At 39.4% G+C, this 23,345-nt stretch overlaps 1 protein-coding gene across 1 annotated transcript; it reads left to right on the plus strand.

Annotated features, from left to right (window-relative positions):
• The first annotated feature begins 4,379 nt into the window (after positions 1–4,379).
• Positions 4,380–21,605, plus strand: SMARCE1 (SWI/SNF related BAF chromatin remodeling complex subunit E1). Its single transcript, XM_082778830.1, has 11 exons — positions 4,380–4,620; positions 5,452–5,502; positions 6,080–6,123; positions 9,203–9,307; positions 11,631–11,711; positions 12,811–12,942; positions 14,461–14,632; positions 17,162–17,334; positions 18,297–18,398; positions 18,960–19,170; positions 19,875–21,605. Exons 2-11 carry the CDS (start codon positions 5,496–5,498, stop codon positions 20,084–20,086), a joined length of 1,239 nt encoding a protein of 412 aa, XP_082634956.1. The 5' UTR covers positions 4,380–4,620; positions 5,452–5,495; the 3' UTR covers positions 20,087–21,605.
• The last annotated feature ends 1,740 nt before the right edge of the window (positions 21,606–23,345 follow it).

Raw genomic sequence — 23,345 nt, forward strand, 5'->3', positions numbered from 1 at the left:
TGTTCAAAATTAAGGAGTCAAACAACTTTTTTTTTTTTTTAATACTGGTATTTCATTCATTTTTGTGTGCTACAACAACATGAATTAAAATATCTTCAACAAATTCCTGTTTGGAAAATCTTTTAGGTAAATTGTGCTTTTGATCTCGTACATATAGCAAATCAGTAATACACTGGGATACAACTATTATGGCTACAACTGAACGGACAAAGCAAGGGCTACTTATTCAAAGTAAAATTCTACCAAACCCATTAAGTATCCCCTACTACTACTCGAAGTAGCTAAGGACATGTACAAAGTGCAGTAGATGATCTTGCATCTGTACACAGAAAAAACAGAAATACAAACTCAAACATACCTTACGACGTTATGAGACAAATTTTATTAAAAATAAATAATGGTATTAATGTAAGAACATTTGTTTTCAAGGATTTGTAAGAGGTATGGACGTCACAAGCTCTCACTGACACCATTAGGATTGCAGGGGCTCAAAATCCACAAAAAACATATACAGTATTTGCAGGATCCACAGCATGTAAGATTTAATTTGTCAGTAATTGCCCTGTTACTTACGGCATGTGTTAAAAAACTGATACTGCAAATTCCTCCACTGTTAAGTTATGCTTCTATCTTCTGTTAATGGTAAGAACAATGCATTTATATTGTCCATGGTTCTATACCTACTGTATAAAGCTGGCTAATTATCATTAACCTTAAAACTAATCTGGTGTTGTTAATACTTGAGTATTTGGCATCCTGAATGTAACAGCCTGCCCTAGTACTTTCACTATGCAGCATTTTTTTTGTGCTTATAATATGTACATTTTACGATACTTGAATTTAAACTAAGTTTTAATTGCTTTCAGGCACTTTAAACAGGGATACAAATTTACCAAAGTAAATGATAGTAAAATAATACAAATAATAATAAAACTGAGTTTGCCCATGCATATTTTGTGAGTTTCCATGTGTCTATCTTTAAAGGGAATGAGTGAAAAAGAAATAGAAAATAAAAGTTGGAGATAAGAAAATCCGTAGCACTGCAACTGAGCATTTTTTAAAGCTCTCCTCTGCAGTTAGTAAGATCCAAATTCCCTAAGAGTCTTTATCAACACATGTAAGGTGAGCATCCTCCTGCTACAAAAATTTCTGGTAAATCCAGTAACCTCAACTAGATCTAAGGCCCTCTGCTGTGAGTGCTGCACAAGAAAGATCAGAAGATGGCAGCTGGCTTACAAAATTTATGATCTAAAAAAGAAGCTGACAGGCAAAGATAAATAGCACGTAAGTATGTAACAGAAACTTAGCTTAATACACACACCTTTAGAACTCCTTCGGCAGACTGCCTTGTGCAGCTAGAGCTTGCACAGGCACATAACAATTATCATATAAATACACGGAAGGCACTGCCAGCTCTGCAGTAAACAGTAACGGAATAATCTTACTCACAGACATGTTTTTTTCTTTAGCCAGTGGGTGTTTGGCTTATTGTCTGACCCATGGTACTTCTTGGTGTTCCCTCATCTCTAGCTTAACTCTATTTTTTTTCCCCTGATGATAGAAACTTCATTCAGCATAGTACGGAGCACTACTCTGGCCTTAACTTTGCAGTAAATCCTACACATTTTTTAGAGTTGAAAAATTATTGTGTATCTATAGTAGTCACTCTTATCTGGGAACTAAGCAACTAGAAAAAATTCACACATATTATTTCAACCATGCAATGGCCTGACCTTTCAGTTCCTGAAGCCATCTCCCTGACTCCACCGACAGCACAAACACATCCTGAGCTGTCCTGCAATGAGAAATGTATTCCATCAACATGAGGTTACCATGATTTAACACTCGATTCAACAGCTCGTAAAAATATACAGCTTCTGTTTGAAGTTTGAAACAACTGGCATAAACCCAGTTATCCTGTTTTATGATCGTGAAACCTGAGGCTAAAAGAAAAAAAAAAAAGACTACAGAACATTGTAATAGCTGGTTTCGTTAACACACAACATTCTGTAGGCAGCCCACTCTTACCTGTACAAAGGTTTTTTTCTTCACGTGGGACTTCCAGACACTGACTTTGTTAGCTACATTAAAATTTGTTTTTACTCTAAACCGGATTCAAGTGTGCATCCTGGCCCTAACTGTATTTTCTCCCTTTACAGTGCATATATAACTGGAGATCTTTTGCACTACTCACAAAATCCCTCTTTTCAAATTTCAAGAGCTAATGTTTTTCCTAATAAACTACTCAAACTACTCAAGCTTCCACTGGTGTCATCGTGAACCTCATGTGGGAGTAGGAAAAAGAAGCACTCATGGTAACATCTCACCCTCATCTTCTGTAACTTTGCAGAATTCAAGACTACAATACTGAGGACTCAATAACATGGCACAGAACTCTTCACTGCTGGGCTGCTAATTAAATCCAGACCAGCTCAGCTATTGCCACCTATTACCTGCAAATGTCTGAGGTAAAAATGAGTTTCATCGTCTCTAATGAATACATGTCCTCATTACAAAGCTTATGCAACTGTTGCTAATTAAAATAGTTGAATAAGAGTGAAATAGTTGGAGCCCCCTGATTAGAATGATAATGCATAAACAAACCTATTAAAGTACATATGCTATGCAGTATATTAAAATGTGTAAAGGCAAAAATTTATCACTGTCTCAACATGGATATTAGGCAAGTAGCAAAATAAAAAATGTAAAGTGCATATATGCGAAAACACATATAAAGATCCAGAATTATTAGTGTGGAAACTGAGAATCAGTAAAACTAAATGACCATATTCAATATTTAACTAACCTATGCCAAATTATAATGTAATGCTTTCAACATTAAATGCATTTTAATACTACTGTTATTAATAAATTAGAGATGAATGCATGAAGCAGTCAAAACAAGAAAACACTAGGCTATTTTTCACCTCTTGTAAGAATTTTCTCACCTTTTCTTTACAAATGTTCTGTCCACACAAAACTGGTACTCAGAAGATGCGTATTTGGCTTTCTGGAGATCTTTCCAATTTTTACATTCTTTCCTAATCAAATTGAAATCAGATCATTTTGCTGTATTTCAACAAACTGGCCACAGATAACATGCTGTAAGCTGATAGGGGTAGAGTTCCTGGCTCTTTATTTGTTCATAAAAGCGTGCTTATTTAAGACCAAAAGCAAGCTGGGCCAGCCAAACTGCAGGCATCAAGAAGAAATGGGCCTAATTTGCAGCAGCTTCATATCATACTCAGTTTCTTCTTTTCCTCTTTTACTGTCCTTTTGGATTAGGTAGGTATGATCTCTTTTTGTTGGAAAAAAATCAAAGAGATTTCTAGTATCTTTTCAAGAATCTTCGATGTTTGTCTTTCCTTCAGCTGCCACATTCACTAGGTGCACCAAATTCATCCCTTACGTGTCTGTAACTTGATCTTTCTAGCCATATGACAGTATTTCAGTCCTCAACTTCATTTTCATTCTACGTTCAGTCACTCTTTTACATTCAGAAACAGTGTTTTCACTGTACAAACGATTCCTATACTGGACACTGAGCTCTGCCATCCTTCACATTCCTCCATCATTCAGAGCTGCAGGCCTTTTATTTGCAAGCCTTTTACCTCATGGGATTCCTTCACGAGCCTTTTACCTCGTGTGATTCCTTCACGATGCCCACAAACCGTTCTGGATTACCCCAGCTCTCCTGGAATTATCTGTGCTGCAGCTCTCAATCTCCTGCGATTCAGCCCAAGCGTTTGAGGTGGCTGTGATGATTTAGTTCTGAAGCACAACCCACACAGGCTCAGAACCCACACAGCCCCAGAACCCGCAGTCCTTCCCACAGCCCTCCTCTAGGCCTTCCTCAGAGCACAACCTGGCGTCGAGGCACAGAAACCTCCCCGGGTGCCGCACCGGGCCGGGCCTCCCTCCACAGGGACACCCTTTCGGGGCCGAACCGCCCGTTTTGCGCACACAAACAGCTCCTAGGTGCTACCGGGCCGCCTCGCCTGCCCCTCGTTCACTCTTTGACGGGGTTTATCCAGGGCCAAGCCCCGCACTCGCTGCCCCGCACCGGAGCCGCCCGCGTCGCCTCAGGCGAGAGGCGCGAAATGGCGGCGGGCACGAGGCGCCGACCGCCCCTCCCCGCCCGCGCCGCAGATTCGCCATGGGGCAACGCGGCTCTTGCCTCTCCCTGCCCGGCCGCGGTGACAGCGGCGAGGGTGGTATAGAGCTGCCCGGCACGAAACGGGCTCGGTGCGAAGATGGAGGGAGGGCGGCCGGTTTCTCTGTCGAAAGTGCTGAGAGGAACGCGAAGGCGGGGCGTGCGGCCGGGCCCCGCCGTTACCGGCAGGGAGGCGCCGCCCCGCCTCAGCGCAGCGCCGTTGCTTTCCGCGCCCGCAGATTCACCACGGTCTTTCCGGGCCTCCGCTTAATCCCAGCGGGACGCGGCGAAGCCCGGGGCTTGGTGGGGGCTTAGGGACGAGCAGCGCAGCCCCAACGACCTTTTCCAACGCGGCTACCCGCGGGCTAGAGGAGGGCGGTGGCTCCGTGTCGAAAGTGCAGAGCGGAGCGCGCAGGCGCTGCCCTCGCCTGGTGGGGAACAAAGGGAGCGCGGCCGGCGGCGACCGGGTGAGTGGCGGCGGGGGGGGAGACTCGGGGTGGCCCCGCACGGCTCGGTAGGAGGCCGGCAAGGCCCGGGGAGCGGCTGAGGTGAGGGCGCTGAGGGGCCAGGTCCCGGCCTCCTTCCCGTTAGAGGCGGCTGGGGAGGCCTCAGCGCCCCGCACGAACCGGAGAGGGGCTGCCCGTCCTCAGGGGGCTCCTCCCCGGGGGGCTCCCCCTCACGGGGCTCCGTCGGTAGGCTCGGGGCCGCCGGTGCCTGGCGGGCCCTGGGAGCGGCTCTGTGGGGCCGGCTCCGTTCCTCAGGGCGCTGCCGGCCTGCTGCGGGCCGTCCCGGAGCCCCCGCGGAGCTTCAAGGCGGAGAACGGCGGCGGGTGCGAAGCTGAGGGGGTGCCGCCGGGCTGCTCGGAGAAACGCCGAAAAAACAGCATTTGGTCATAATACTTCATTCCTAGCCGCTGATGGGCTGGTTGCTAAAAGATTAAATACGGTCACCTCTCACGGTCTGCGCTGCTGGCCGGCGTGGTCATTATTTTTTGAACTGTTTGAAGGAGCTGCTATTTAATCTGGTTATTTATATATTTGTATCTGAAACTGGCTGTATAAAATGGCTGGGAGGGGGGAGAAGAGATGCTTAAAATCTCTTGGCATAGACAGGTTTTATTTTACAGCTCTTTAAGGCCAGATTCCTTTGAAAGTATATTCATTTTTCAGTGAATGCCTTAATTTTCAGAAGTTTTTTTGTCTTTATTTCAAAATTGGTCAACTTTTTTTTTTCTTTAGTAAAGATAAGGGAAGGCAAAGGTTTAATATGTAATAGCGTGGTGTTCTTTTGTTTTTCAGAATTACAAATATAATGTCAGGTGGCTGAAAATTTGCCTATCAAAATGTCAAGTAAGTTTTCAGATTTTTCTTCCTTTGGTGAACCTTTAGGTCTGGTTCAGTAGAACCTGTTCGTGAGATAATCCTGTTATTCCTTGAATGAAAGGGAATGATAGGAAATGTAGTTACTTCTGACCAGACTCATGGCCTCAAAGCTTGCTGTGGCTTGTTTCTGGTGCACCAGGTGTAACTAGAGCTTAGCTTGCTGCTGATTCTCTCTGAAGTCTACGTTAACACGCCAAAGACTGATCGAGTCCAAGTACTCGATTTCATAGAAATTGCAGTTATTGCAGCTTCTCCGAAATCCTGCTGTTTGCTTATTTTCTTTCAGTTTATGTGTACATAAATGCATTTCACAGTCTTTAATCTCCTGCCTAAATAAAAGACTGGCAATGGTGTGGTCTTAAATCTTTTAAATTCTTCTATCGCTTGCATTACACTCTGCGGTGACAGAATGCAAAGTGTTTGGGAGCAGACTCTCTGTTTTTTGTAAATCACTTAATGTTTACCACAGTGGATGCCTTATAAAAAAAAAAAAAAAATCATTCAAATTTTCAAGATTATTTTGCTTACATTTATATCTTAACAGAAAGGCCATCTTATGCTCCACCTCCTACCCCAGCTCCTGCAACCGTAAGTATAGTGATTTTTCTCATTAACACAGATACCTGGTAAAATAGCCCTTAGTAATTTCCAGAGCAGTAATGGTGGAGTTGCAGCACCTTCCTGTATCGGGAAACCGCACTAGTTGTATTTCATTATTAATGTGGTATGCACTATTTACATTCATCTCACTTTTTTGGGCACTTTCTGAAAGAAAAGCTGAATAAACTTATTTATCTTTATGGCCAGATCCTGCAGATACTTTTTTTTTATAAGCAGTTACTAGGATTACTTACACATGTAGCCATTTTAACTTAGGCAGATAACATTGGACTCTTGGTCTAAACTTATGTTTGCATCGGGTTGCAACAGTATACTAGAATAGTTAAAAACAAAGCGATATATTTAATTCTAAAATTTCCTGGTCAACTTGTGGCCAAACCATGAGCAAGCAGGGCATGCCTTTGTGCTTCTGTTGTACCTAACCCATTTTCAGCAGAATGCAGAAGTACACAAAATTCTGTTATATTGGCTTAGAATAACAAAACACAAGGGTCATCTTATTCAAGCTTCTTGAAGTCACTGATATTTTGGAGTCCAATGCATGAGAAATACCTTAATTTATAATAAAATAGTGTGGAATGCCAATTAGGAAAATGCGGGAAGTTTTGAGTCCTGCCCAGTTGCAGTCATGCATGTATGAAAACACACGGAAATAGCATGTTGTGGTTAGAAAAGCACCTGAGAGCACATGCATCTCTTGCATTTGTTTCTAAGCAGCTTGCATTTTAAGAGTAATACTTTCACATGGAAAAAATATTAATCTTTGGTACAGAGGAATAAGTTGCTACATTGAAATTCATTCTTACCAAAGAGAGTTTGGAAACTGTTGTCCAAGGGTGTCCCTGGTCTCTGCATCTGGGACAAGAACTGCAAGAAGGGATTTAGATTAAATGTGATGCTTTAAATTTACTGTGCTATACTTTAAAGGTAGTTGAAAATATCATGTATAAGTTATGTTCTTAAACACTTACAGAAATAAAACATTGTTTTGCATAGTTTGTTCAGAGTTTTCATTCTGCATACAACTTAATAGATTTGTGCCGCTGTTAGAAGGAATGTGATGACATCCACTCTTACAACTGGATTCCTGCATACATGTGTGATTCCTATGGGACACGGTGTGGATACAGATGTTAAATGGTGTATACTGACGTGGTACATCATTTAGTCGAGTTAGTAAGTCTTCAGGAGGATACATGAAACAAAAAATTCAAATCTTTGATTAGTGACATACATTGCTTGTCTTTCATATGTGTTTTGTATTACTTTAGTTGGATACAGTCCTTGAGATGATGGTCTGTGCTCTGTTAATGCAAGGTAGAAAGGAAAAGGAGACACACATTGCTTATTCCTCCACAGCCACTTTGAGATCCTGTAGTCAACAAAGTTTCAAGATTTCTCTTTAAGTAGCATTACATCTGAAGTAACAAATCTCCATGTAATGCACGATAGCTACCTTGTAATATTTAACTCCTATTTTGCTTAATTCTTTTTGTGCAAACGGAGACTACCATTGTCATTTTACTATGGGTCAGTGTTACTGTAACACTGTCTTTAACAAAATCAGATGACATCTTATTAAATAGTGAATGTGTATGTCGTCATCACAGGCATACAAACTGAGTAAATGTCAACTGCTGTGACTGAGATTCTGAAAGCTGGGTAATAAGGCATGTATTTGAAGGCTGACTGTTACAGGATGCTTTTATTTCGTACTTGTATTGTTAAGAAATAAAGTGACTACAGTATGTCTACATGCAGTTGAAAGCTTTGCAAGTTAATGTAGTTTAGCTTACAGGTTATTTTTGTTCCATGTTTGTATCTGTCATGCTGTAGTTCCCTGGAATACTGAACTTAATCATAGAATTTCCACAACTGTAATCTAGAATGGGTATGTGAGCAAATGAAATTAAGACTGCTGGAATGTTTCTTACTAGGGCTGAAGCGGGACTGAAGTGTGAGTCACGGTGTAGATAACACTCAAATTCTGAGCAACACTGGAGGATAAGTCATTATGGACTGGGATGAAAGGACCACCACAGTCAGGACCTAATCACAATCACTGTTCAATAGCTGATCCACTTTTTACAACAGAACTTGAATTGTGCATGACAGGAAAAACAAAATTAAAAGGCTGGAGCAAGATGTGTGAGAGAAGGCGAAGGACAGCGAACCTTCTGGTACTTGATTGTATGTAGATGACAGCTAACAAGGGATTGTAGAGAAATCACGTTTTTTTTTCTGCCTTACGGGATGTGAGAACAAACTGATCCACCTTCAAGAGTGGATAAAGATGTGTTGATTAACTCCTGAAATAATCTCTGATTCAGTGGTCAGTTAAGATCAGTTTGTAGCTTCTAACCTGTAGATTGTATTTCAGTGCTTCCTCAACTCTGCCAGTCTGCAGCCAACCTCACGAGAGGCGGACGTCTCAGTGAATCGTCATCTCTCTTGGTTTTTCTAATCCCACAGTTCTACAAAATATTTCAATTTGCAAATAGCCAGTGAAGTCTTCCAGTGCTGGTATTGCTGCACAGGTGGTGCTCAGAGATTTTCTTCCTGCCTATTGACAGCATCACGCTTGTTGGAAAGGTGGATGAAAAGCAGGCAGGGATTTTCAGTTACAGTAGATATTGACTTGGGATTTTTGCCCCATTCCTGTGTGCTGTGTTGCCTTATAAGTTTAACCCTTTGGATATGAGGATCTTCATGAACTTCTTGGTGCCTTATTATACGTTGGAAAGTTTTACTAGGCATGAGCAGGATTTATGGAATACTTGTTTAAACCAGTTGCACATCTAATAGAAATAAACCCACAACTTTGGACAAAAATTGTAGCAACGTATTTGCTTAAAATCCTGTTTCCTTAATAGGTTTGTATTGGAGTAAGTTCTGTGTGTTGAGAAGGTATCAACTGCTACACCTCATTTGCTTGTTTAAACTCTGATTGCTTTTGCATGCCATATTGCAGTTCACTTTCATTTCTGTGTTTTCCTCGTTTGAGCTCATTTCTCATTCGTGTTTTTGTCTCATTTGTTTCCATCAGCAAATGCCCAGCACACCAGGGTTTGTGGGATACAATCCATACAGCCATCTGGCCTACAACAACTACAGGCTGGGAGGGAACCCGGGCACCAACAGCCGGGTCACGGTAGGAGAATCAACTATTACATCATCCAGCAAACAACAGGAATTGACCAGAAATGGCTTTAGAGTTAGGTTCTTCTGAATCTTGGCTGCTGCCACGTTTTTCTAAAAACCAAAGTTTACCTCTGATTTTTACTCTTCACCCCTATCCCTTCCCATTCACTTTGAAACTTTTTACAGGAAATGGACTTCCATTTGAAGAGGGGGAAAGAATACGTGGTAATCATGTATGATGCAGAACTCCAAAGAGACAGACTTTGTGGTCTTCAGTGACCACTGCATGCTTAGGGAGAAGGTCTGTAGTGTGGGCACAGATTTTCCGTGGAGGGAACTGCTATTTTTTTCTTATTAAGGCTTATTGGCACAAAAGTAAGGAAGAATACTTTGCAAACTAGGGTTTGTTAATAGTATTGCATCATACTATTGAGCCGTGCAGGAGATGTAAGCCTTTATTTTTCTTTCCAGTCTTAGTCTGATATTAGCTGTGTAAAGTCCCTAGTTCAGAAAAAATTGTTTGAACAGAAGTGTGATGATCATCAAATAGAATCCTTTCAGATCTTCTGTTAATCTGTAGGTGTGTAGAAAAGGGATGCTAAAAACGTTTTTAATGGAGTAAATAGTTAGCTGGAGTCAGTTTGTGACAGGTGACAACTACTTTCTAATACAGGTAAAGTCTTGAGCATTAGGTGTAGTCAAGGAAAAAAAAAAGAAGACTGGAAGCACATGGTTTTCATAACTAACAACAGAAGAGTAAACCCCTGATATTAAAAAAAAAAAAAAGTTAATTAAAAGTTTCTTTAATTTTCCTAGTAAGATTTTTCATGTAAAAATTTCAATCTTAAAACATCTGCCTTGTTCAGAATATGGTATAAGGAAAGAGTTTTTAAAGGAACACGTATATGGTACCTTAAATGAAGTGTACTCTTAGAAACCTTCTTTCTAACTTCATATATGAAGTTCATCTGGTTTGTTGAAATGTTTATGGAAAAAGACCTTCCCCATACAAGCTGAAACTTGACTGAACATACTGTCTGAACATATTTTTCTTATACAAGAATAAGTTTTTTTCTGAGAACTTTCATTGTTTCTGTACGTCATAAGCATATACAGCCTTCTGTGCCATGCATATATCAGTATATGTATGGTGTCTTTAAATTCCTGTTAATTTAAAAGCATTAAACAGTTTCCGTTAATGTTTTTCAAACCCATTTGTGTGTGTATATATGTATACATTTTGGTAATGCATATACCTCATGTACATTATTTATATCTATATGCAGTTCCGTATGCATTGTTTCACAGATCTCCATAAATTCAGCAAAGCAAAATATCAAAAAGAAAAATCTGAAAGCCGAATACTGCACATTAGCCTATATGGCCAAACTCCCATTATTTGTTTAATCTGTGGCTGTAGTTCTGAAAAAGCTTGAAATTGCTTCATATTTTTTTTTTTTATAAAAATGGTCCCACTTAATAAAATGGAACTCCTTGCATGTCTAAGCTCTTGAAGAGCGGAGGTTTTCAGAACCTGTGGTTGGTAGGGACTACAAGCTCATTGCTTTAGGAGAAGAAAGCCCTGCCAGATGTTTTGTAGATTGAGGGGACAGAAACAGGTGGGTGCAGCAGCTTTCAGTCAGTAACAATTACTGCTCAGTGTCTTTTTATTTAGTGCAAGCAAGGTGCTTGATGTTGTACAAACCTAAAGGAAGATACAAGCACACAAAGATATTGCAGGCTAATTTGGACAACTACAGTACAGCTTGGATACTAATAATGCACACTGGTGGATCACTTGCATAGGGGTGTTTTTTTATAATGAGTAGTTTCTTTGGCTCTGAATTACCACTGGCATATTTTGTGGACAAACACATTGCTGAAATGATTTGCAAATGAAGACATCCAGATGTCATGATCCTATCTTCACTCTCTGCCCCTCATCCCACAGTAGACACATTAAATTTGTTAGAACAGGTACAATAAATTGCTAACCAGAAGTGAGAAAAGCAACCTGCTGGAACTGGTGTTTTAATGGAAATTTCTAAGTTGTGCTTTTCAGTTTTTAGAATGTGGAGCCGATTTAGATTTTTATCTAGTTGCTGTTCTGTAAGTTTACAGATAAAAGGACAAATTTAGATTGAAAAAATATTACAATGAGGACCAGTTGTAGTACCTGTTCAGTTCTTTTTTGTGATGTTGCTTGCTTCTTGGAATGGGGGCGGAGGGATGTTTGTTTCAACTGCACAAGAATGAATGATTTCCAAAAATAGTGTGTATGGAAACTGTCCAGTGAGTACATTAACAAATGGATTTATTCGGTTCTTTCATAGGCTTCCTCTGGTATTACCATTCCAAAGCCCCCCAAACCCCCAGACAAGCCCCTGATGCCCTACATGAGGTACAGCCGGAAGGTGGGTATACGGTATCGAACAAGTAATAATAAAAGTTAGCGTTTGTATGTGCTAACGATTTATTGCTATTATCTTAGTTTCAGCTTCTAAACTTTTACTTCTAACAGCCTGCACATTCTTTTAAGGGAATTGTAAAGTACAGATGCATTGCCCTTCAGAATAATGGCAGCAGTAGTCTGTTCACACAGTTGCCAGTTGCTGGGGGGAAAAGGTTTCTCTAAAATGATAATTTACTACCACTGTCTCTGCTGACAAGGATCCACCCTGCCACATTCAGAAGTTCCTGTGACTTACTGACAGAACTTTTTTTATAAAAAGGAGATATTCCTTGCGGTATACTGGGCTTGGTACAGTGCTGTAGCTGGACTGAAGAGTAGCAATGAGTGGACTTTGCATGTTCTCCTTCACCAACCTAGCCTGTGGCAACGTTTACTTCGCTATTCTGTGAACTGATTGACAGAAAGTAGGAGAGAGACTCTTGTGGAGTCTGGAATCTGATTGGGCATGGGGAGGGCATGCGAGCCTGTCTGAAGCGGGTGAGCCAGAAGGAAATTCTTCTACCTCTGGTAAAGTATCTTTACCAGCCTATCTGTCTTAGGCCAAAAAATCAACAACAAAAAATAAAAGTCAAGTGGCGCAGCAAGAAATAACACTGGCAGCTCTCTCCTTTTTTTTTTCCCTATAAAGTTAGAAACCTTTTTGGTGGAGTCAGAACTTGTTGGAACTCAAATTGATCAGCAAGACTGAAAAATAATGTTGCATTCTGATCTGAAAAGCTCAGTGCTCTTTATCATAATCTACTGCTGGATGTGTTTACTCAGTAGCACTTTTTTTTTTCCCAGAGATGCAGCGATGTGCGTTTGAGAAGAGAATTAAGAGGGTTAAAAGCAATGTTCTCATGAAACCAAAGCCATTTCAGCAATTGCCCGTTTCAGTGACTTCCTGCCCCAGAAAATAATCGAGATAGTTTAGCCAGACATTCCTAACTTAATCCTGTTTTTCATGGTGGTTCCAGAAAGAACACTGAGATGACAATATAAAATGTTTAATTTGGAAGTATTTAGATATCATTAGTAAAGCTCCAGCTGTTTCTGTTAAGGTCTGGGACCAAGTGAAGGCGTCCAATCCTGATTTGAAGTTATGGGAAATTGGCAAGATTATTGGAGGAATGTGGCGAGATCTCACTGATGAAGAGAAGCAAGAGTATTTGAATGAATATGAAGCTGAAAAGGTAAATGGAAGAAATCTGGGATGTTTATTACAGCTGATTCTTCTAGGAACTGGTCTGAGAAGAAAAATTCATCTTACCCATGCAGTGGTGTATGAGGCACTCACGAGACCCCCTATATGTAACTTAATGGAAGTATGTCCTGACACGTCTTTTAGATTTTTTTTAAATAACTGTACATCAACTGTGACTGGTCAGTTTTTAGACCTAATTCAAAATGAAGTATTTATAATTGAGTGTCGATTTTAACTGTTTAATGAATGGATTTGATTGTACAACATCAGTGTTGAAAAGATTGTCTCAACACCAAAATCCTCTTTCAAAACTGGTGCTCTGCAACTACTGCTATTGAGTCATGAACGTGTTCATAAAAGACTTCCAGTCACGTAGGGTCTGGTTTCCATGGTGTATAATCTGGTGTAACTCCATGGTATGGCATAGTGTTTTGTTTCCTAGTAGGAAAATGCTACCATTTTTAGGGTTTCTTGCATTTGTGTTGCTTTTTATTGATCTTCATGACAAAGATGACAGCTACATCATGTGTCTAGGTTGGTAAGTGTTGAGGACTTTTACAAGACTGTGATCCTAAGCTACAAGGGGAAACTTGTCCACCTGCTGTCTTGTGGTTAAGCCTGGTAGGCATCTGAGGTTGTGTACAACCTGGTCAAACCTGAGAAACTTGGAGCTGTTTTTATTCCAAGTCAATAGAGAAGTACTTCAAAGCTGGATGCTCTTAGTTGAAACAAAATCAAGGAATTCTTTTTCTTTTTTAACTTGGTAACAGCACTTAGATTGTAAGCTCCTTGGGGCAGGGGCCTTCTTGTTTATATTTTTCAACTGCCTAGATAGGTTTCCAGTCCTAATAATAAAGAAATTGACACCCTTAGGTACCTGCACCAATATCACAGATATATCTTATATTTCATTGGAAATACCTCAAATCTCTGTACAAAATCTAGACCAGGCAAATTTTAAATGACATAAAGCAATTCAAGGGGAAAATATTTCAAAGAAGGTGAAAATAGTGATGCAGTCCTGCTACCAGGAGACAGTAGTCTGGCTGCAGCATTCTGTATCATCCCAGTGCAGGGATGGATCAAAGAATACAAAAACATTAAGTGATTTTGAAAACTGGTTCATGGCATACTGGAATAAGGAAAGAGAAAAAAATTGAATCTATTATGTAGTTAGAAATACAAAGAATTAAGAATATTTTAAGTCAACTTATTTTTTTTATCAAAGTTCTGAAGTTTGATTTTGAACTTCAAAAACAAAACTCTTGTAAGACCTCTCAAGCTATTAAAACATGCCTAAAAGCCCAACTAGTGTTTTTAAAAACATGACTGTGGAAGAAGTTCTAATTGGTTAAAAAAAGAAATCAAGAGAATATGATCATTTGTGTATCCGCAAGATAGGTCCAAATAGATTTGTCTGTATATAACTACCTGTTGAGTTGCACCTAATTGTGTCAAGTCTGAAATTGCCATGTGGTGCAATCAAACAATATTGGTCACGTTTCAGATAGAGTACAATGAGTCCATGAAGGCCTACCATAACTCTCCTGCATACCTTGCCTACATCAATGCAAAAAGTCGTGCTGAGGCTGCGTTAGAAGAAGAAAGCCGACAAAGGCAGTCGCGCATGGAGAAAGGTGAACCTTACATGAGTATACAGCCAGCAGAAGATCCAGATGGTAAGCAGAAAGAAATCTGTATGCTCATCCAGTGAGACAGCCTTATTGCAAGGCCTACAGCATAGAGAAATAATTGCCAGATATGGAAAATTATCTCTGTATAGCCTTCACAGTGCTTAACATGACTTCCTTCCTATTTCAGTACCTTCAATACTAATTTTCATGATCACACTTTTATTTTGTAGAGCCAGCAGCTGACTTTGTCTTGTTTCCAAAAGCTAAGGTGGAAAGGCAATGATAGAAATTATTCTAGCCCTTGATTCGGTGTGAAGTAATGCTTACAGTTCAAAAGAAATCAGTCTGCTTAAAATTCTGCGATGGCTTTAACATGTAAATTACAAGATGATTAGATGCCTGATTTAATCCAGCCTGAATGCAATTTTGTGCTTTATTACCAGAAGTGCATACTTGTGATAAGTAGAGTTCTGGTATGATTAAGAACACCTGAACTCAAATGTCATTTGAGATTGTTTAGAAAAGAAGAGTTATCCTTGCTATTGACAAGTTGATGAGAAAATTCTGCAAGTTTATTTGACTGCAAGGAAATGTACTCCACCCAGTGGGAAAAATTAGATTCATATAGTTAACGTCTACTTCTAAATTCATGACCAGATACATACTTGTTGAAACCTGAGGGTGAAAAATCTACTCAGTTACACCCTCTTTTTTTTTCCTCCTTTTTGTAAAAGCACACCCTTGAGATAAAGCCTGTGACAAAGAGCACTTGCCTGTGTGAGGTAACTGCAAAATGTATGTAAATATATTTAGTGTTCCAGTAGCTGGCATTTTAGAACTTTGTTCTGTTCCATGCTGCCTGGGCCAAATTGAGTCAGGCAGAGCCAGCTGACCTAGCACTGAGCTGGATCTGCTCATACTTGGGATGAAATGGCAAATTCTTCCCCATGGCAGAAATGCTGCTGTTTGTGCTGCATGTCACTAGGATCAAGAGCTTGTAGTGTGAAAGGAATCTTGTTAAGAGGACAAAGATGTTTACTAAGGAGACTGATTTACTTAATATTTCTTTGTCTCTTGCAAATCTATTGTCTTCCCACTATTTTTTCTCATTTCACTTCATTTAATCAGGTATCTCAATGGGAAATTGAACGTAACACTTTAAAATAAAGCAGGTAACTAGTTTAATGAAAGCTTCTTCCTTGGTAATGTTTTCTGGCTTGATGTATTAAGATTGTCTTCAAGATCTCTGTGAGTAGTTGGAGAGTAAATTCCATTAGGAAAACTTCATGTGAAATAAATTCAGCTTCTGGACTTTACTAAATGACCTCATTCTGAAAGACAATTCAGTGAACCTGCCAGTTAATGGATTTTAACACTCAACTAAATGTGACTTGTATTTACAGAAGTTTCTTCTACGTTTATTCCCTCACCAATAGTTAATGCTGTTTAATTACTCTGCTTTAAATTCTACTAGTTAGACTTCAATTTCTAGAGCCCAAGATAGGTTCTTGATACCAAAACTGCAGATTCTGGTTTGACTTTTTTTTTTTTATTATATTGAAAAGCTTTACCTGCTCTCTGAACAAATACAGAAAGTCACAGCATAGCAAGCCCTCTGTCTTCTACATGCCAGAAGCTTTTGGGTGCTGCTAGGTACAGGAAGCATGCTTTATAGTTTCAGATGTTTTGTTCTGCTTTGTAGCATCAAACTTCATTTTACTTCTAAAATGATTACCTAGTATAATCCATAATGCCGTAGTTCACATTAAGTTCTGTATCTATTGTTCAAGTTTAGTATCTTGTCATTAATTGGAAACTCTTTTAATTTGGTCAGGGGAAAAAAAATTGACCTGTTAAATTCTTCTATCTTCTTGTATAGTTTATCCTCTAGATGCATGTCAAACAAGACTGTTTTTCCTGGGCTGACTTCAACTTCTTTTCTCTGCAAGAAGCTGATAAAACAACGAGCTCTTGACCTATGTGCATGTATATTTTTTCTCCTTGAAGTGTATTTTTTTTCACTAGCTGTTCTCAAAGGAAGTGCATTTGTACCCCCCAAAATGTAGAATACAGTTATTACATTAACTGAAAATTAAATGTTACATTGCTTCACGTTTTCATCCCTCAGCGTTTCAAAAAGTAAGCCATTTTGATCAGTGGTACAAAGCTCATTTATAGAGGAATGTCTCCTTTGTTAGTATTGTGACCTTTTATTTTTTAGTGGACTTTTTTTGGCATCATGATTAACCAGGAATGGCTTTTTTATTTAATGTATTAATAGCCCCTCTTACTCTGGAAGCAAGAAATAAGTTAATCTACATTTCAGACTTGTGGGAAGATGCATGTAAAATAGGTGCTGTAGCTGTGCCAGGGTGAATGGCGCTCAATCCTCAAACTCTTTTCTCATTACATGATGTTATTTAATCAAGTACTTGTTGGTATGAACTTTGTGACATGACAAACTGGTGTTAGGGTTTTTTTTGTGGTTAATTACTGGTGACATTGGTACAGTCAATTAGGCTTGACACTTGCTTTGTGGAATTAAAGCAATTGCACTTAAAACTCTTGTTTCAGATTACGACGATGGATTTTCTATGAAGCACACAGCTACAGCTCGTTTCCAAAGAAACCATCGTCTCATCAGTGAGATATTGAGTGAAAGTGTGGTTCCTGACGTCCGTTCTGTTGTCACTACAGCTAGAATGCAAGTTCTTAAACGCCAGGTTCAATCCTTAATGGTTCACCAGGTAAGGATAAATGATACAAAGGCAGCTAAAACTTAATGGGGTTAGGCTGTACTCCAAGTCTCAGATCATTTGATCATCTACATGACTATTCTTGTTGGGTGTCAATGTTCTGTATGCTCTAAGAGCTAATCTCTGGGTTTTGTTGGGAGTGGCAAGATGTGAGGCTTCACCTTTTGTGCTGTTTTGTTAGTCAGAATTATGTTAAACTTGTCCTTTAGGCCATCTTAAGTACTAAATCCATAGCTCTTCATTATTAGAACCTTCTCTGTATAAAGTAAATCTTCAGTTTAATAGGTTCTGATAGTTGTGGCTTTCAGTTGGCTTATTACTGTAATCTTGGTTGTTACAATCTTGTATCACAGTAAATCCTATTGAAACATTATTCCTTGAAAAGTAAATGTATGCAAAGAACTCTAGTGAGATCACATTTGTACATTCCAGCTAGCTTTGAATGGGCATACGCCCATATTTTCCAAACAAAAGAACTTTGTCAGTATAGTAAGTATACGTGTAGGCAAAGAAAACTGGAGTTTGACCAGAATAAGATAGAGATTTGTCACTTTTTTTTTTTTTTTTAAATCACAAGATGGGGTAGAGCTTCCTATTTCTTTGAATTGTGGTCTTTCTGCATTAGAGGATGTAACTGAAGTGTCACGTGTGTACTATAGGGTGTATAAAATGAAAGAAAGTATGTAGATTTAGATGATAAACTGTTCACCTTGACTCCATAATGTTTAAAATTTTATAAGAGGTCTAACAATTGTGAATTATTATACAGACCCATTTGTTGTTCATGCCTTTTTTATATGAACTTCTTAGCTATTGGGTGTTAGATCTAGGAAAACATTTTGGGATTAAGGGTGTTTAAAGCATGGGTACATGTTAAAACATTGGTCTAAATGTTTTTGTCCAGTTCTTCAGATGACTGCATAGTAAGCTTCTTACCATTTATTTATTTCCAGCGTAAACTGGAAGCTGAGCTTCTGCAAATTGAGGAGCGCCACCAGGAGAAGAAGAGGAAATTCTTGGAAAGCACAGAATCCTTCAATAATGAGCTCAAAAGGGTACAACTCTCACTTTTCTCCACTTATTTTGAGGAATCTATTAGTCAACCATTTATACAAATACTCTGACTACTTCTGTTTAGTTCTGTATTGAATTATTTATAATTAGATGGCTGCAGTGTCCTAGGCCTGGTGAAGTATGTGGGTGTTAATGCACGGCATTTTTATTATTGCATGTTCCTTCGTTGACCTTTAGTAGTTATATTCAGCCAGTACAGTTTAAAAGTGCCTTCAGGCTTGACTGGTTGAGTTTACTAGGGAGCAGCTCAACGAAAGTGGCCTAAAGCCACTAAAGAACATATTTCTCTGTCCTTGTTTGCATTCAAAAACAGGGCTTAGGTTGTTTCTTTAGCCCCTTTAGCCCCCCCCCCCTTTTTTGATAATAAGCTTATTTCTCCCTGTGTGGTTAGTGAAGGTTTTAGTATAAACTTTTATCAAATCAAAATAGTTATGCTGCATGTAGAAATACTGAACTAATAATAATTGGGTATTCCTGATACTTCGTTTTTCATTGTAACTGGGGTAGTAAAAGAGCTTTTTTTGTTTGTTTTTATTTGCTAGTTATGCAGTTTGAAGGTAGAAGTGGATATGGAAAAAATTGCAGCTGAAATTGCTCAAGCTGAGGAACAGGCTCGCAAGAGACAGGAGGAAAGGGAAAAAGAAGCAGCTGAGCAAGCTGAACGCAGTCAAAACAACATAGCAGCTGAGGAAGAACAGGCAACTAACAAGATGGAGGAGAAGAAAGAAGAGGAGAGTGCTCCAATGGAGACAGGTAACTGTATTTAAAGAGCAGTTTAAGAATCCTGAAAGGATTGGCTTTAAAGTATCTCTGTAGAGGCTCAGCATAGCCAGGGAGGCCCTACACTTCTGTTGTTAGTCGGAAGGCTTCTTCAGAAGAATACTCAGAAGAGTCAACTTCATCTTGGTGAACACAGGTGTTTGCTTTCTTCTCGTTAAGTTGTTCCTTTTTAAAAGGGTAGAGGATATCACAAAGCCAGTATGTAATGCTTGGTGTTTAAATGTACCCAAGAAAAAAAAACAAAACAACAAACACATGATTTCTGAATGCCTTCTAAACCTAACTCATCTCTTAAACATGTTAGCTAGGAACGACTGAGAGTGTTTCCTTGTCCTACTGTCAACATCTAGCAAGGATGCTAGGTGACAGTGAATCATTGCTGAAACAGCATAAAGGAAAGTGGAAGAGTTGAATTCTAGTTTAATGAGGTGCAATGCTTGGTGTCTGGACTTCTGAGGTCGGGCTGCATGTGACTTTCAGGATGCCATGTGGCAGGACCGTGTACATTCTGAGTACTGAGTGGTCTTTCAGAGCAGTGCCTCTACTGTACATTCTAAGTAATAAATAGGTGTTATGAAATACTTGGATTTACTACAGATTCTTTTTCTTCCTAAATTGTAATCACACTACCTAAATATATAGGTATATAAATGACACTGAGAAATATTTTATTACAGAAGAGCCTCACCCAGAAGAGAGCACAGAAAACCAGCAGAATGGTGAAGAAGGAACATCTACCCCAGATGATAAGGAGAGCGGCCAAGAAGGGGTTGATAGCACTGCAGAGGAAGGAACCAGTGACAGCAACACTGGTTCAGAGAGCAATAGTGCAACAGTTGAAGAGCCTCCTGCAGACCCTATCACTGAGGATAGTGAGAAGAAAGAATAAACATTGACTTGTTTCATGTGTCTCTTTTTAATGAAGTACTGTTTTGATTTCAAAATGTGCTAAGCAGCTTTTGTATCTTCCTTGCTTGTATCACTTGTCTCCAAAAGATATTGGGTTTTAGTAACACTTCGTATTATCAGCATAGAGACTTGAAGGGCCCTTTAGGGGCAAAGGGTATCTTACAACAGGCAGAAAACACCTCGTATAAATACAGTGATAAAATATGAAGAGATACTACTGTTTGGAATTTCTTCCCCAGAAAGATAACTGGTTTTGTTTGTAATATTAGAAATCAGGATTTTTCCCCTCTTTCTAATTACATGCCCACAGTGGAAATGCAGTTTTCCTTCAAGGCCCTTCTTGTTCAGTTGTGGCTGAATGAGATGCAGATGGGCATCACCTCTCTGCTGGGTTCCTCTTGATCTGGCTTTGCTGGTGGACTAACAGCCCCCACGCATCTCTTGATTAGGGTAAGGGAATGTTACACTGGGAGCTGGGAAGCTTGTACCACGATCACAGGCTGATGAAGCAGCGCAATTGAGAAACATGCGGTTAATTGTACTTGCCTTCTAGACAGGGTCAATGTTACTGAGGCATCTTAAAGTTGACCTTAGTATTAAGTGATGATGCATAACCCGTGTACTTTCTGTGTATAACCTAACAAAACAAAAACCACAGCAGCCTAGCACAAGTTACCACAACTATTTCTGTTCTTGCCACCAGTGATGTCTACTGTAGCTCCCCAGTTCAACAGTTGTAAAGAAAGCTTTCATTACTCCTAAATAAGGCTGCTGCAACACTTGGACTTGTGTTTTTTTTTTTTTTTTTTAATATAATCTTTATTGTATGAATAGAGTAGCTATGCAACACGGAAGGAATCTTGCTCGTGTTACGCATGCGATACATCTGGGGATACATTTCCAAATGATTTAAGAGTGCAGTTGTCTTGAAGTATAAGAAATCTAGAGGATTTTTTTTTCTGTGATACAGGATTATTTTCAACAACAGTCTTTGCTCTTCTCCACTATTTAACTCTTATTTGCTACTGAGATATCATAATAGGACCTCAGCCAGAGATCTGGCAAAATACAAAGCAGGAGAATTGAAACATGTTATCTGCTCTCAGAGAAAGTAGTCATGAATGCAACGCAAACAGTAGAAAACAGTAGTTCTGCTTGCCATGACCTTTCAAAACTTCTAGGAACTCTACAAAAGTATTGAAAATGCTACATTTTGCCCTGTACAAACAGAAGTCCTAACTGAAAAAAAAAAAAATACAATAGATACAAGCTGTTCTGTCAGTTTCCTACTGTAAGAGGACACATGACGCATATGCTTCAATAGTGTGTTTTTATGGCTGTTTTATAAATTTCCAACTGTAAGAGAACATATGATGCATATGCTTCAATGAACTAGCGTGTTTTTATGGAATAGTGGGTATATGAGATGGTATTGTTTTTTTAAATCCTTTTTTTTAATGGTCTAAAAATAATAAAATCCAACTTTTTTTTTAAATTTACAGTGGTCTGGTTCTTGTTTCCTAAGGCAGTGCCTGTATTTTATGTATGGCTTTTATCAGATGCCCTCCATCTTAAGGCCAGAAGAATGAAAACATGGAACTCATTATTGAAATATGTTAAATATGAAAAGCTATGCTGCGGGAGCACTTTGAAAATCAAAGCAAAAAAACTGCTGAGTTGCTGTAAGCTTTTGTTTAAATGCTAGCTAAGTCTAGAAGGAACTCTGGTGACAGCTTTTGACTTTAAGAGCCAGTGAATAGGGGAATTTGTGGAGGAAATAATACAAGTAGTGATGAACTTGTGATCTTTTTTCCTGTTAGCTTTTAACTGCCACAGTCCAAGTTGACAAAGCATTTTCACATTACTTTAAACAAAGTGAAATTTCCACCCCAAAGGGCTGTAAGGCTTATATGTACAAAAGGAATGATATGAGGAGTAAGATGCACTTATGGTCCTAATACTTAATAGCCCATTTTTATGACTATCTGCCATGCATTCTTCCTGACTTCACAAGATTACATGAACTGATTTGCACGTTTCTGCTTGGAAGTGGTTATTGAACAGGCATTACAGTGCAGTCTCATGTACATATTAAAGAGGCTCTTCAGAGACACTGCCTCATAGTTTACAATTTTGTTTCATACTCCCAAGAGACGTGCACCTTTCAGCAGCTGGTGCTGAGTCGAAGTTCTTTGTTCAGTTGCCTCCAGTAGTTCTTTTTGTGTTGGTTCTTCTGTGAAATTGTATAATTTAGTGCAGTTCTACAGAACGGATTTAAATCTTACTGTAGATGTCAGGACAACCCTGCAAACAAATGTGTCAGTCTCAGGCACTGCACCCTGTGGGCGAATCTGAACATGCTTGTTCAAGTGCTGAGGGAGAATGTGTATATGAACAGTCAAATCAATTCCTATAGACAGCATTGCAGCTTACTGAAATGTGCAAGCATGCGAGCTCTTTTATCTACCAGCGACAGCTGCAGAGAAGATGGTTGCAAAGCACAACTGGAAACAAAAGCAGAGAACTCAGCAGTGGAAGCCTTCCCCTTAGGAGCAGTCACACAATGAGCTACTCAAGCAAGAAATCTTGTATTTATCATCACTTTTTAAGGAAAAAATAGGAGTTCTAATAGTAGTGTGTTTGAAAAAAGGTTTTACCTTGGCTATGCGGTTTGGCTTCAGTTTCTTACGAGGAAACCGAAACCATGGATGCTCCTTAATTTGGTTTATAAAAGAATTAAAACAGCGAAACCTGCCTAAAAAATTAAGTAATTTTTAGTTCAAAATCCCAGTCTCTCAGAACAGGCAAGTTGTTCTCATCATTATCCTTAATGTGACCACGAAGGGGTTCACGTGGAATCCGTTGGTACAGAAGTAGCAGGAGACTCCACACCTCAGGTGATGCGAACGCATGTTGTGCAACAGCTTTTATCTGTGCAACTGCCTTGTTTTTTGAAGACTGTTTGTGTTTTTCATCTGCTCCATATTCTCAAGGTATATGTAAATAACAGTAATTATTGGCAAAGACAGGGTGTGTTACAGCTAAGGGTGTGTACCCAAATGAGTAGGTGTCATCTTCAAGGGTAAAATAACTTTTCCAAGCACACGAAAACCTGAACAAATGCCCAGTGTGTAGTGTTTGAAGCACTGACCAACCCCAGTGGTGGCTGGCAGAGGTGCAGAACTCCCAAAACCAGGAGGTGCCTGCGAGGGACATGAGCATCAAGGACCAGGTGCGGA

This window comes from Aythya marila, assembly GCF_965140915.1.
Source record: "Aythya marila genome assembly, chromosome: 25".
NCBI lineage: Eukaryota > Metazoa > Chordata > Aves > Anseriformes > Anatidae > Aythya > Aythya marila.